This window comes from Clinocottus analis, unplaced genomic scaffold, assembly GCF_023055335.1.
Source record: "Clinocottus analis isolate CAN_PGR_092001 unplaced genomic scaffold, fCliAna1.0.p SCAF_8, whole genome shotgun sequence".
In the NCBI taxonomy this organism is placed as follows: domain Eukaryota; kingdom Metazoa; phylum Chordata; class Actinopteri; order Perciformes; family Cottidae; genus Clinocottus; species Clinocottus analis.
The window spans coordinates 17,474,136-17,486,595 of record NW_027176240.1 but is presented as its reverse complement, the minus strand read 5'-3'; the positions used below and the strand labels follow the sequence as shown (position 1 = coordinate 17,486,595).

Sequence of the window (12,460 nt, the reverse complement as noted above, 5' to 3'; positions counted from 1 at the left end):
TTTACACCACAAGATGGCAGTATTGCCACAACACTAAAAAAAAAAAAAAATAGTGACTCGTCAGTGAAGAAGAAGAAGTTTTCCGGTGCTACGCGGATGTACTTCCGGTGTCACTGTGCACATGTGGTAAACAAGCAACCGCTTCCCCGGCTGCCCGAGCATGGACACCTCACTAAAGTGGAATGATTTGCCCAAAGCTCCGAGTCTAAAGAATCTGACCGAGGGAGGATTTGGGGTCCTGAAGGAGTCTCAACTCGCCGCGGTTCAGGACTTGACAAAAGCTCACGTGGACTCGTTTGACCAGGCTGTCACTGATGGGCTCAGCCGCGTCGTGCAGGTCAGTTAAACGCTCTTTGAGCAAAGTTATCAATGCATCGTACTCACGCTATTTCTTTATGAAATACGACGTGTGTGTTTATTGAGTTAAGGTCGTTTGAAATGACACCCTGCTAACCGCTTGTTTACTGTTTCAGTGACCGTTCTACTGTCCAACTTTTTTGTTCCCCTGCAAAGTTTGTAATGTTCTTTTTTGTGGGTTGTGTAACTTTTTATTTTTATTTTTAAGGCCATCCCTCCCTTGGAGTTTGCGTTCAGAGAGGACAAGTTCAGCCTCTCGTTCGTCGAGGCCACCCTCTACAGCCCCGTGGTTGCCAAAGGGAGCATCTGCAAGGATATGAAGGTGTTTCCAGCCGAGTGCAGGGGAAGGAAATGTACATACAAAGGGAAACTGGTGGTAAGTCTGAGATGAAGAGGGGGAAATAAATGACCGGCATGTGAGTGACATGAGTACATTTGTACATTTTTATTAATATTTTCAATCGGTTGGGTTTTGTATCATCTCAGGCAGATGTCAGCTGGTCAATGAATGGAGTCCCTAAAGGCATCATAAAACAGTCCTTGGGTCAGTTGCCGATCATGGTGAAGTCCAAAATGTGTAACCTGCATGGCATGTCCCCCAAAGAGCTTGTGAAACACCACGAAGAGGCAGAGGTAAGACACACATTTAGGACGTTTGCAAAATGAACAGACATGCATTGCATTCCATCAATATTAATAATTAGGTACAAATCCCCCCCCCCCCCCCCCTATTTTTAAACATTTAACAGGAAATGGGAGGCTATTTCATTGTGAATGGAAACGAGAAGGTTATCCGTATGTTGATAATGCCAAGAAGGAACTATCCCATTGCCATGTCGAGACCAAAGTGGAAGAGCAGGGGCCAGGGATACACTCAGTATGGTAAATATTATATTTGAGAAACTGTGCAAAAGCGGTGCAATAATAGTCCAGACTCAACAATTACAGCTGCATGTCTTTTAAAAAAGGGATGTCACCAGAAATGCTCTCCCACAGGTATTTCCATGCGTTGCGTGAAGGAAGAGCACACCTCCATAAACATGAATCTACACTATTTGGACAATGGGACCGTGATGCTGAACTTCATTTACCAAAAAGAGCTCTTCTTCCTCCCCCTCGGCTTTGCACTTAAGGTAGTAATTAGGGTTGAAGTGTTTAGGAAGTGCAAAAAGTCTGCAGAATTTGTTATCTTGTAAAAAGAGACATTAAACGTTTTTATAACAATATCTTGGAAATCTACAAGTAACGTGTAAACACTTTGGTGACTTATGATATGTAATTACCGTTCTGTGCCATCCTGCAGGCTCTGGTGAACTTCACAGATTTTCAAATCTACCAAGAACTGATTAAAGGTCGTGAGGAAAACTCCTTCTATAAAAGCTGTGCATCCGAGATGCTGCGCATTGTCATGGAGGAGGGCTGCATCACCCGCAGCCAGGTGCTTAATTACCTGGGAGAGCGCTTCAGGGTTAAGCTGAGCCTTCCTGAGTGGTACACAAACGAGCAGTGTGCCAACTTCCTGATAGAGTATGTATTTATAACAGCCTCGCAGAAACGACAGTGTTATGTTTTTTGTAGCACATTCAGTAAAATAATTGTGATTGTCTTCTGTTTTGACCAGTGAGTGCATCTGCATCCACCTAAAGTCAGACGCGGAGAAGTTCTACCTGCTGTGTCTGATGACCAGGAAGCTTTTCACGTTTGCCAAGCAGGAGTGTATGGAGGAAAACCCTGACAGCATCATGTGTCAGGAAGTACTCACTCCTGGTCAACTCTATCTCATGTTCATGAAGGTACAGTCATGAAGTCATTTTGAGAAGCAAAGATGATGTTCCCTTTACTGACAATTACCCCCCCCTCCCCACACACCTCCTCCCGCCGCCTCCCCTTCAGAGGAAATGAGTTATGGATTTAACCCTGTATGAATATTCCCAACAGGAGAGAATGTCTGCCTGGTTGATGTCTGTGAAGCTGTCCTTTGACAAGCGAGGCAGCAGGCTGGCAGGAGGATGGACCGCTGAAAACGTGATTAGGATATTCAACATGAGCCCTGACCTGACCAAACCCTTTGAATATCTGCTGGCGACAGGAAACCTCGCCTCCAAGACAGGTACGGCCGCATGAGTCGTATACCGTATGTAAGAGGTGGATGTCGTCACGTGGCATCAGCTATTTGTGGACTGCCTCTTTTGAAACCTAGAGTTGGGCATTTAGTTTTTTCCGCTGTCACAATTATGTTACAACTGACTTTCATGAACTGAAAACATGATGGGAAAGGGTTAAGATTTTACAAACATGGACAGCACTGCACTAGCATACCATGCTTTATTGTCTATTTTACCATCATTTACTAAACAAACATCATGCTGTAACAAAGAAAACTAGGGCGGCAGTGGCTTATGGGTATAGTGGTTGTCCTGTGTCCGCAAGGTTTGTGGTTCCATCCCGGCTCTCCCCATAGTTTGCACGTCAAAGTGTCCTTGAGCAAGACACTGAACCCCCAGTTGCTCCCCGGGCGCCTCACGGCAGCACACTGCTCCTTAATATCTAAGGATGGGTTAAATGCAGAGAATAATTTCCCCACGGGGATTGATAAAGGTTGATTTCTATTTTTTCCAAACATGTTTACTGAGGTAATAAGTCAAGAGAGGAGACTTCTATACAAGCAGACTTATTTTTACAACCAGGAGTCACCCATTGATGGCCATTAGAAATAATAGAGGTTGAAGACTCTTTTCAGAACTGGAGATTTTCATCCTGGTATGAGTACGTGTTGTGGCATAAAAGTGTTGGTCATCTATTGAATAAAACATTGTTTCCCTCTCTGTGCACAGGCCTTGGCATGCTGCAGAACACAGGCCTGTGTGTGGTAGCCGACAAGCTCAACTTCATCCGCTACCTGTCTCACTTCCGCTGTGTGCACAGAGGTGCAGCGTTTGCCAAGATGAGGACCACTTCTGTTCGTAAGCTGCTGCCCGAGTCCTGGGGCTTTGTGTGTCCTGTCCACACTCCAGATGGAGATCCTTGTGGACTCATGAACCACATGACGGCCATCTGTGAGATTGTGACGTCAAGCTTGACCACCGTATCCCTGCCTGGTCTGCTCTGTTCCATTGGTAAATCCGATATTTTGCTAAATAAAGTCCATTATGCGCAAATACATTATGAATGAAATTATAGTATGTCCTTTAATAAACTTTGTCTAATGCGCAATTTAAAGCATAACATCATTTATCTTGTTTGTAAGGTGTTACTCCAATGGATGGAACTCCTAGCCAACCTTTTTTAAACTGCTACCCTGTGGTCCTGGACGGGGCTGTTGTGGGTTGGGTGGAGACTGAATTAGCCCAAGTTGTGGTCGACTCCCTGCGTAGGTTCAAGGTATGTCAACAGTATGACGTATACGAGATCAACTGTCCGTACCACCCACATAGTGTACGCAGAGAGCTGATGTATAAAACAAATACCCTCAGGTGCTGAAAGAGAAAAGGATCCCTCCCTGGACTGAGATCGTCCTGGTTCCTAAAACAGGCAAGGCCAGCTTGTACCCAGGCCTGTTTCTCTTCACAACACCCTGCCGGATGGTGCGGCCCGTACGCAATTTGGCTCTTGGGAAGCAAGAGTTGATTGGCACCTTTGAACAAGTATGTGTACACTCTGATTTATGAAGACACTGTGGTAAATGTGTTTCGCTAGTCCCTGAAGCACACAACCGTAAAGGGTGATGTGTTTTGCATATTGGTCACTGAAACTTTTATTTAATCATCTTTTTCTGTCCTTTGCCAGCTTTACATCAATGTGGGCATCATGGAGGACGAGATCGAGCCAGGAGTGACCACACACCAGGAGCTCTTCCCGCACAGTATGCTCAGCGTGGTGGCTAACTTCATCCCCTATTCAGACCACAACCAGAGTCCTAGGAACATGTATCAGTGTCAGATGGGTGAGTTGATAGATCACCATGGAGGCTCCAAGCAACCACACAAGTGTATAGGCCGTTGAGATCCAAATATTTCAATTCTTTCTTTACCATTTCGAAGCAGTGGATCATCAGACATTAAATATCTTCCCCTTTCAGGTAAGCAGACTATGGGCTTCCCCCTGCACTCTTTCATGGACCGCTCGGATAACAAGCTGTACCGGCTCCAGACCCCACAGAGCCCACTGGTCAGGCCCTATATGTACGACCACTACAACCTGGACAACTACCCCAGCGGCACAAACGCCATCGTGGCCGTTATATCCTACACAGGCTACGACATGGAGGATGCCATGGTGAGTAAAACACAATGGTTACTCTTAGTTGTTGTGCCGCTGTGCTGGCGACAGGCCAGGGGCATAATATATGCACGTTCTACGTCGTCATGTCGGTCCTTTCTGTGGAATGTGGATTTCTCAGGAATGCCAAGAGGGAATATCTTAAAATGTGCGCCAACATTGCAAGGATGAACTAATTTTGGTCACTGTGACCTCACAGAACTTTTTTTTTTTTTTTTGTCCATAACTCAAGAATCCATTTAGCTAATTATGACATACAAATATCCAATAGGGTAAATTTGATAAGAATGTGACATTTTTGACCGACATGGATTTAAATTGCAACTTTACTGGTTGACGCAGGCAAACAAAGGTGTGGCGGCAATTGTAGATTCTGGTAGAAATGGAATAAAATCCAATTTGTTTACCTTATTAGATTGTGAACAAGTCATCATGGGAGAGGGGCTTTGCCCATGGATGCATCTACAAGACCGAGCTGGTGGACCTGGCAGACAAAGTGAGGGGAGACGACAGCGTGGTGTTTGGGGCCAAGCCAGGTGACCCCAAAATAAATGATAAATTGGACGCTGATGGACTTCCGTTCCTTGGATCGACACTTCAGTATGGAGACCCCTATTACAGCTACATCAACCTGAACACTGGCCAGAGCTTCGTCAGCTTCTACAAGTACGTGTCAATGTTTGTGTTTGGATTCTTTTCATCATCACATCTAAAAACCCAATTCTTCAATTCGAACATTACTTAAATTCTGCAGTATATTTAATTTTGCAGCGTAACTTTTCGAATGACGAGGCACAATGTAAATGTGTTTTTCTCTATGTTGTCCAGGAGCCAAGAGGCCTGCGTCGTGGACAATATAAAGATCTGCAGCAACGACACTGGCACAGGCCGCTTTAAACGGATCTGCATCACCGTACGAATGCCACGAAACCCCACCATTGGCGACAAGTTTGCCAGCCGCCACGGTCAAAAGGGCATCTTGAGTCGACTGTGGCCCGCCGAGGACATGCCCTTCACAGAGAGCGGCATGGCTCCAGACATCCTGTTCAACCCCCACGGCTTCCCCTCTCGTATGACCATCGGGATGCTGATTGAGAGCATGGCCGGCAAGTCCGGCGCCCTCCACGGCCTGAGCCATGACGCCACGCCCTTCACCTTCTCAGAGGAGAGCTCCGCGCTCGAGTACTTTGGCGAGATGCTACGGGCGGGGGGATACAACTTCTACGGCACGGAACGGCTCTACAGCGGAGTGAGTGGCCAGGAGCTGGAGGCCGACATCTTCATTGGAGTCGTCTACTACCAGCGGCTGCGTCACATGGTCTCCGACAAGTTCCAGGTGAGAACCACCGGAGCGAGAGACAAGGTGACCAACCAGCCAGTGGGAGGCAGGAACATTCAGGGAGGCATCCGTTTCGGGGAGATGGAGCGAGATGCCCTGCTCGCCCATGGCTCCTCTTTCCTGCTCCACGATCGCCTCTTCAACTGCTCCGACCGGTCGGTGACTCAGGTGTGCGTTGACTGCGGCAGCCTGCTCTCCCCTCTGTTGGAGAAGCCACCACCCTACTGGTCATCCTTGCGCCACCGCAATACCGTCTGCTTGCTGTGCGGTAAAAGTGACTCTATTGACTTTGTGTCTGTCCCTTACGTATTCCGCTACTTTGTGGCCGAGCTGGCAGCGATGAACATCAAAGTCAAGTTAGATGTGAAGTAAATATTTGCGGGACAATCAGACCAGTTAACAGATGCGTGCCTTAAATGAGACAAAATCAATTTGTTTTATTGAAGGAGAACAATGAGGTTTACACAAAACTTTGAGAAAACGCCGAAGCATATGATGGACAGAATGTGTTGACATGTTATTAAATGTAAAAATAACCCACGGTCTTTTTGTACATTCAGTGTTGAATAAAGTTTATGCTGCACCAAAAATTCTGATATTTTACTAATATTTTTACTGTACAAATAGAAGTCCCACTTTACAATTCTAGATAAAATAAGTATTATCAGCAAAATGGACTTAAAAGTGCTCATTCTGCAGTAAAATATGACTATATGTAACATTATCTTTTTTTATCAAGGCATGAGTAGATTTTTGTAGCTGGGTTGTCTGTTGCTAGCTTGAACTTTTATGCATCATGTGATTCTTAGGGCTGGGGTGATAATTCAATATCATTTATCGTCACTATTATCATAATTAAAAAAAAATGAAGAAATATATAATTTGATAATTTTGCACTTAAATGATTTAATTATAAAACACTCAGTAAGTTTATTACTCTAACACAGTGCTAGAAACAAACATGTTTATTTTAAAGACATTTATTTATTGAATTACCAACAAACATGCTATATTGTGATGTATCCTTAGAGATGTGAAATGACTTAAAATCAGAAAATAAAAGATGTTGGCCATGTTGATTAGCAGACATGGTTCTGAACTGTAGAGATGTATAATATAAAAAGATTCCTAGCAGTATGCACAAAACAAATTTAAAACTAAATATCAATCGGAAAATGGATCATGACATTCATCTTTTAACATTTTTAATGATTACAAATGTCCACACAAAAGGACGGTCCTCTCCCCTAACTTCAGTTGCACATGGTTGGACTCACTAGTTGCTCTTTTATTTCAGTTGTTGCAGAATATGCGGCAGATCAAGCACAGTAGGGATCGTGTAGTCTGGTGTCACCGAACCGTCTGGCCGAGCGCCTCCTGCACTGCTGATCCAAACTGTAGCCCGTACTTTGGCATTAAGGCCTCCCTGAATATCAGTGTCCAGAGAGTCACCCACTACAATACAGTCCCGGGCCTCCACCTGCAGCATGTCAAAACACAACGTGAAGATGGAGAGGAATGGTTTCTGCTCCACGTGTTCGCCACCGATCACGATGGCGTCGAAGAACTCCTTGCATCCGACCTTCTTCACTTTCTCAGTCTGAGTCTGAGTCTCCCCGTTGGTCAGCAGCAGCAGCTTGTATTCGCAGCGCAGTTGTTTCAGGAGCTTGCGTACGTCAGTGGACAGGCTGAGAACCTCAAGGCGACTGTTTTTCCACAGGTAGTAGCACTGAGCTGCCAATGAGGGAGGCGATTCACTGCCCACAGTCTCCTGGATGCTCTTTTCCCAGTGGTCCACACGGACCTCATCAATGGATCTGCCAGCTGAGGGGTCAAAGCTCTCCTGGAGAAGCTTCTGCTTGAACTTGTCACAGATGCTGTTGATGGTGTTGTCGTCCAGGCCCAGTGTGGTCTTGAGCAGTCCACTAGTCTGTTAGATTAGAACAGATCACCATTTACAAGTTAAAGAGATCAGGGATTGTTTTAGAAGTTTAGGCTAAAGTCCAATACAACAGTGGTGGAAGAAGCCCGGTCGTCGTAATTATAGATAAAACATTAACATAATACTATACAGCTATCAGCTTATTTGACTCTTTTGTCTATGCCATGCAAAATAAGACATTTTGCTTACCTTTTAAGACCTGTTCCTGGGAAAGTTAGTAATTATTCTAACCAAACCAGGCAAAAAGTACTTTTCAGATACACTATTTAACCTCATCCAGGTATCATGAGCGCCTTTTCTAAACTAAGTCACTTCTTTAAAAGTAATTACTGACACAATGTGAGTTCTCGATAAATCTTCAAGTAAATGTCTACCAGAAATAATTTTACTAATGGAATAGAGTGAGAATATAGTTAGGTATTGAAAGTAAACACAGTTATTATGGGCAGAGCACTCCCGTGAATTACATGCCATAACCAAACTCCATGTACACTTATGAGAGTGAGTTGCACAGCCCTGATGAGTGCAAATAAAATGTGAGCGTGAGAGAGACAATGGACATTTTGCGTGCACATAAATACATTTCATTGAGCTGCTTCAGTTTAAAGTTAGGCTGGATCGCTGCAAGTGTTGCGAGAGTGTTTAAAACGTATTTTTTATTTTTATTGAAATAAAATACATACTTAAATGTATTATAATACGCTGAGCCGGGTCGTGATAACATCCTATGTATATCATTAACACTCATATTACTCTCGGGCAGTTTAATCCGCAACAACACATGCATGCCCTGATGAGCAGAGACATTGACGGATGTAAAGTGTAAAACACAAATATGTGTTACACTTATGTACCAGTATTATCAGATAAATGTAGTGGGTGTCAAACGTACAGAATGTGTCTCTGACGTATAGAATAGTCAATTTCCAGTCACCTGTAGTTCTTTTTTCCTGAGTTCATTGAACGCTTCCTATATACACTGTCTATGGACGAGCTCTTTCTGTTTGGCTGGCGTTACAAATATGGACGCTAACTTTAAATGCTCCACGAACAATGTCAGGCTGCATCACCTTTCTTATCGCCCTTCCACCTGCCCGACTCGTTTCAATGAGCGTGTTGTCCAAGTCAAACAATATCGCCTTCACCGCTTGACCGTCCATTGCTGTTGGCTATTCATTCACATTGCACCGCGTGCTGCATCTTCTACTTTGACTGGACTTGAGGTCAATGCGGAAGTAGCCTACTGCCGGTGTAAAACTGCATGACTGTAGTTGTAGTTTTGATAAATGTGCAGCGCTGGAGACTTTCTTCCTGAAGAGGACGCCACAGCCAAAAATATGAACTGTATTTATTTATTTTGCCTGTAGTGCAGATGATTCTCAATGCGCTCTCAAGACACTTCAGCGGCTTCTCTTGTAAATGATTTACAATGCATCCATACGTGTGTGCGCCATTTAAAGGAACCGTAGTCCAGGGAGCTGCTTGTTCATCCGCTCGGGAATAGAAATAACTATTACTGTTACTGCTAAGCACCGTTATAACACAGACTTCCAGAAACCACGCGCAATTTTCCGTTATTGGAAAAAATTCCATTTATGACTGAACTGTAACAGGAGCATGTTTATAATCCATTTCTAAATTATTTATAGGCCCGGTTAATCCCCACAAAAGTGTCATAACTTGTCAAATCAAATGCCCTCATACAACACTTGACCATGCATATTGCAAATTTAAGCACATATTGCGTGAGACACATTTAAAAAAATCAAAACATACCTCATTTCTTATGCAACCTGTTTTTTAACCCCTCCTGAACTGGCAATGAGCCAGAGGTTCACACGCAACAATGTAAATCACAACAATCCCTTCTCGCATTACCTGACAGCATTCTGATTGCAGCTTGTGTCTTTAAGAAAAACACCTGACCTAATTATTTCAATTACTTTTGACAAAAAAATGACACAGATAAACTATAAATCAAGAAATAGTGTGAGAAGCCAAGCCTGCTATTATCCATGAGAACAAACAAAACCTACTGCTCGCATGCGAAGGACGAATACGGTTGTTTAAATGACAGCCGTGCCACAAATGAGCTCAAAACCTTTTTATCAGCCGTGACATTACCCTTAACATTACAAAGGGAAAAGAAACATAAACAGTTGATGCATGAAGAGTGAACTTACAAGTAAAAATGGAGTTTCCCTTTTGATGTATGGGAGGGAGGGTGAAGCAAATGACTTCCCTAACAGGCTGCTTGTGACTCTTCCAAGAAAGTGCAGGCATCTGAGGGACTGGTGAGACCTGGTGTCTTTGTCTGCACGACAACCATTCCTCTTTTATCTGTGTGGGTGGCAGTGGTTGCACATAGTCACACGCTATATCTCTCAACTGGGCATGAACCCCTTACAAAGGCCATTCATTAAGGGTGTCATTCTGCCAACCACCTGATAGCCTCTCCAGAGCAGGAAGATAGCACTTGAGTACATTTGATCCGCCTCATTTTCCAATGCGTTTAAAGACTTCATTATCGCCTATTATATTCTTGTGACCGTCACAAGAAGGGTCTTGTGTTTTTGTTATTATAATTGGGGCGTTCATCTGGGCCAGCTGTGTTTCTGATCTATGGGTACCTCTATATGTGTGTGTGTGTGTGTGTGTGTGTGTGTGTGTGTGTGTGTGTTTGTGAGCGAACAGGGGCCATTGATCCTCTTTCATAATCCTGGCTTGGGCCTGGATAGGGCAAGTGTAAGTCATAGGGACATGTGAGTCTTTGGGCCCTCAGAGGAAGGAGCTTATCACTTGGGATTCAAAGGCTGTTCGCTGCTTTTGAGTTTGAATCAATCTGACAAGAATGGACCCCTAAATTGTATTGGCCTGCCCTTTATGTGACACCAATCATGCATAATAGAAAGTGTGCGGGTCACCTACAAATCAGTATTTCCTCACACAGATACAGCTCGTCTGTGCCACTTTTGACCAAGTGGCACCAAATTCGTTATCTCATCATTGAAGACGCACTGAAATATCAAACAATCTTCAGATTTTAAAGATTTTAAACCAGCCCGCCTTACATTGCAGCTGCAATAAAAGGAGGAGCAATGATAACTGGAACTCAGCTGTCCTTTCTTTATCAAGTTGCTGCCATCAAGGCCAGCCTCTGATAGGGAGACAAACTTCGACCACACACACGTAGACGTGAGATTTTATCGAGGCCAGGGGAATGTATGAACTACAGCCTAAATGTGCCCAAAGGCACTTGTCATGGTAACAAGGGGCGTCTGGCAACCTGCATATACACAGAAACAAACACAATATGGTCCGGGGCAGGATGGTGCCTCTAGAGGAGTTTATGGATAAGGCTCAAGGAGGGATATGCTTTTTCGCTTGGCTTATGTAAATTGTGAGTTAGGGGGCCTCCAGCAGGCCTATGAAAACTAGTGTCATCGTCAAATAAGTCCAAATACAGGGTCCCACTTGCTTCAATTAAATGTTTAAATGTTGGCCACTCTTTGAGGCTGAATGGATCAGCATATAGTCTCTTTGTTTATTTCGGCTTGCAAGGGACACAGACACAAATCCAGTGACCTGTGAAGAAGTCTTCGACGTTAACATGTTAGACACGGTATTTTATAGGAACTTAAGCGTCTCTTCTATTGGTCCAAGATGACCACAGCGAAGAAGCTCAAGGGTCTGATCGCATACCAGATAAGGAGTGAAGAGAAGGAGTGAATACATTAGTATATAGGTTTTACCAACAGAAGTATTAGAATACAACATCATGCATAGGTCTAATGTCATTACTAAATAAGGAATCAATGAAGCAAGTAGCATCTTCGAAAGAAGACGTAACGTCTTTAGAGAAGGCGAACGGCCAAGAAAGTCATGTATACATTTATAATTTCTGTGTACATTATCCACCTATGCATGCTTACGTCTCATGGTGGTGTGATCTGGTCTTTGCTCTTGAAGGCCCAGTTGTAACATATACACAGATTTAGAAATGTCCTTCTGTACTCTTCTGAAGTTAAAACCATGAGAAACATTAAAATTCAGATGATAGTATTATGCATTATTATAACATATTTTACCATTACATGATGGAAAAATTGGACAATTGAAAGGGACTAAATTAAACAAACTATGCAAGTTAAGATAAACAGTTGTTGATTTGATGAGGGCTGAAGACTATGTAAATGAGGTGAATGTACGTTCTACAAGTTTAAGGTTCGGGGAGGGTTGTTCAAAGACAAAACTATTTTATGTCAGTGATTTAATTGTTGATATGAAAGAATAAGTGATTGTCTAACAGTCAAAGTTGCCCTGCTGCTTATGACGGTGACGAAGAGGTTGGAGCAATTAAAGCAGAAGCTTCTGGCTCGTGCATTTTCATTTGATCCCCACAACTCCAAGGACACATCTCATAATTTCTAAGCGAGATGATGCCAACTCTCAACTGGATATCTAAAACGTAATTATTCCAAGCGCTTTACCTTCTCAAAGTAAGAGTCAAACATCAGAAGATTTCTAAAGTTTGTAAATATCAA

The 12,460-nt window shown here is 43.5% G+C and overlaps 2 protein-coding genes across 2 annotated transcripts; one reads left to right on the top strand and one right to left on the bottom strand.

Moving 5' to 3' along the window:
- Positions 1-130: 130 nt before the first annotated feature.
- On the top strand, positions 131-6,564 carry polr1b (RNA polymerase I subunit B). The gene is made up of 15 exons (XM_068567922.1): positions 131-337; positions 566-733; positions 844-990; positions 1,107-1,239; positions 1,354-1,490; positions 1,661-1,884; positions 1,979-2,150; positions 2,296-2,467; positions 3,192-3,473; positions 3,605-3,738; positions 3,831-4,001; positions 4,144-4,300; positions 4,436-4,632; positions 5,051-5,301; positions 5,464-6,564. Exons 1-15 carry the CDS (start codon positions 161-163, stop codon positions 6,344-6,346), a joined length of 3,405 nt encoding a protein of 1,134 aa, XP_068424023.1. The 5' UTR covers positions 131-160; the 3' UTR covers positions 6,347-6,564.
- Positions 6,565-6,994: 430 nt separating this feature from the next.
- Positions 6,995-9,128, bottom strand: nanp (N-acetylneuraminic acid phosphatase). Its single transcript, XM_068568508.1, has 2 exons — positions 8,987-9,128; positions 6,995-7,904 (listed from the first exon to the last, which is right to left on the bottom strand). Exons 1-2 carry the CDS (start codon positions 9,074-9,076, stop codon positions 7,263-7,265), a joined length of 732 nt encoding a protein of 243 aa, XP_068424609.1. The 5' UTR covers positions 9,077-9,128; the 3' UTR covers positions 6,995-7,262.
- Positions 9,129-12,460: the final 3,332 nt, after the last annotated feature.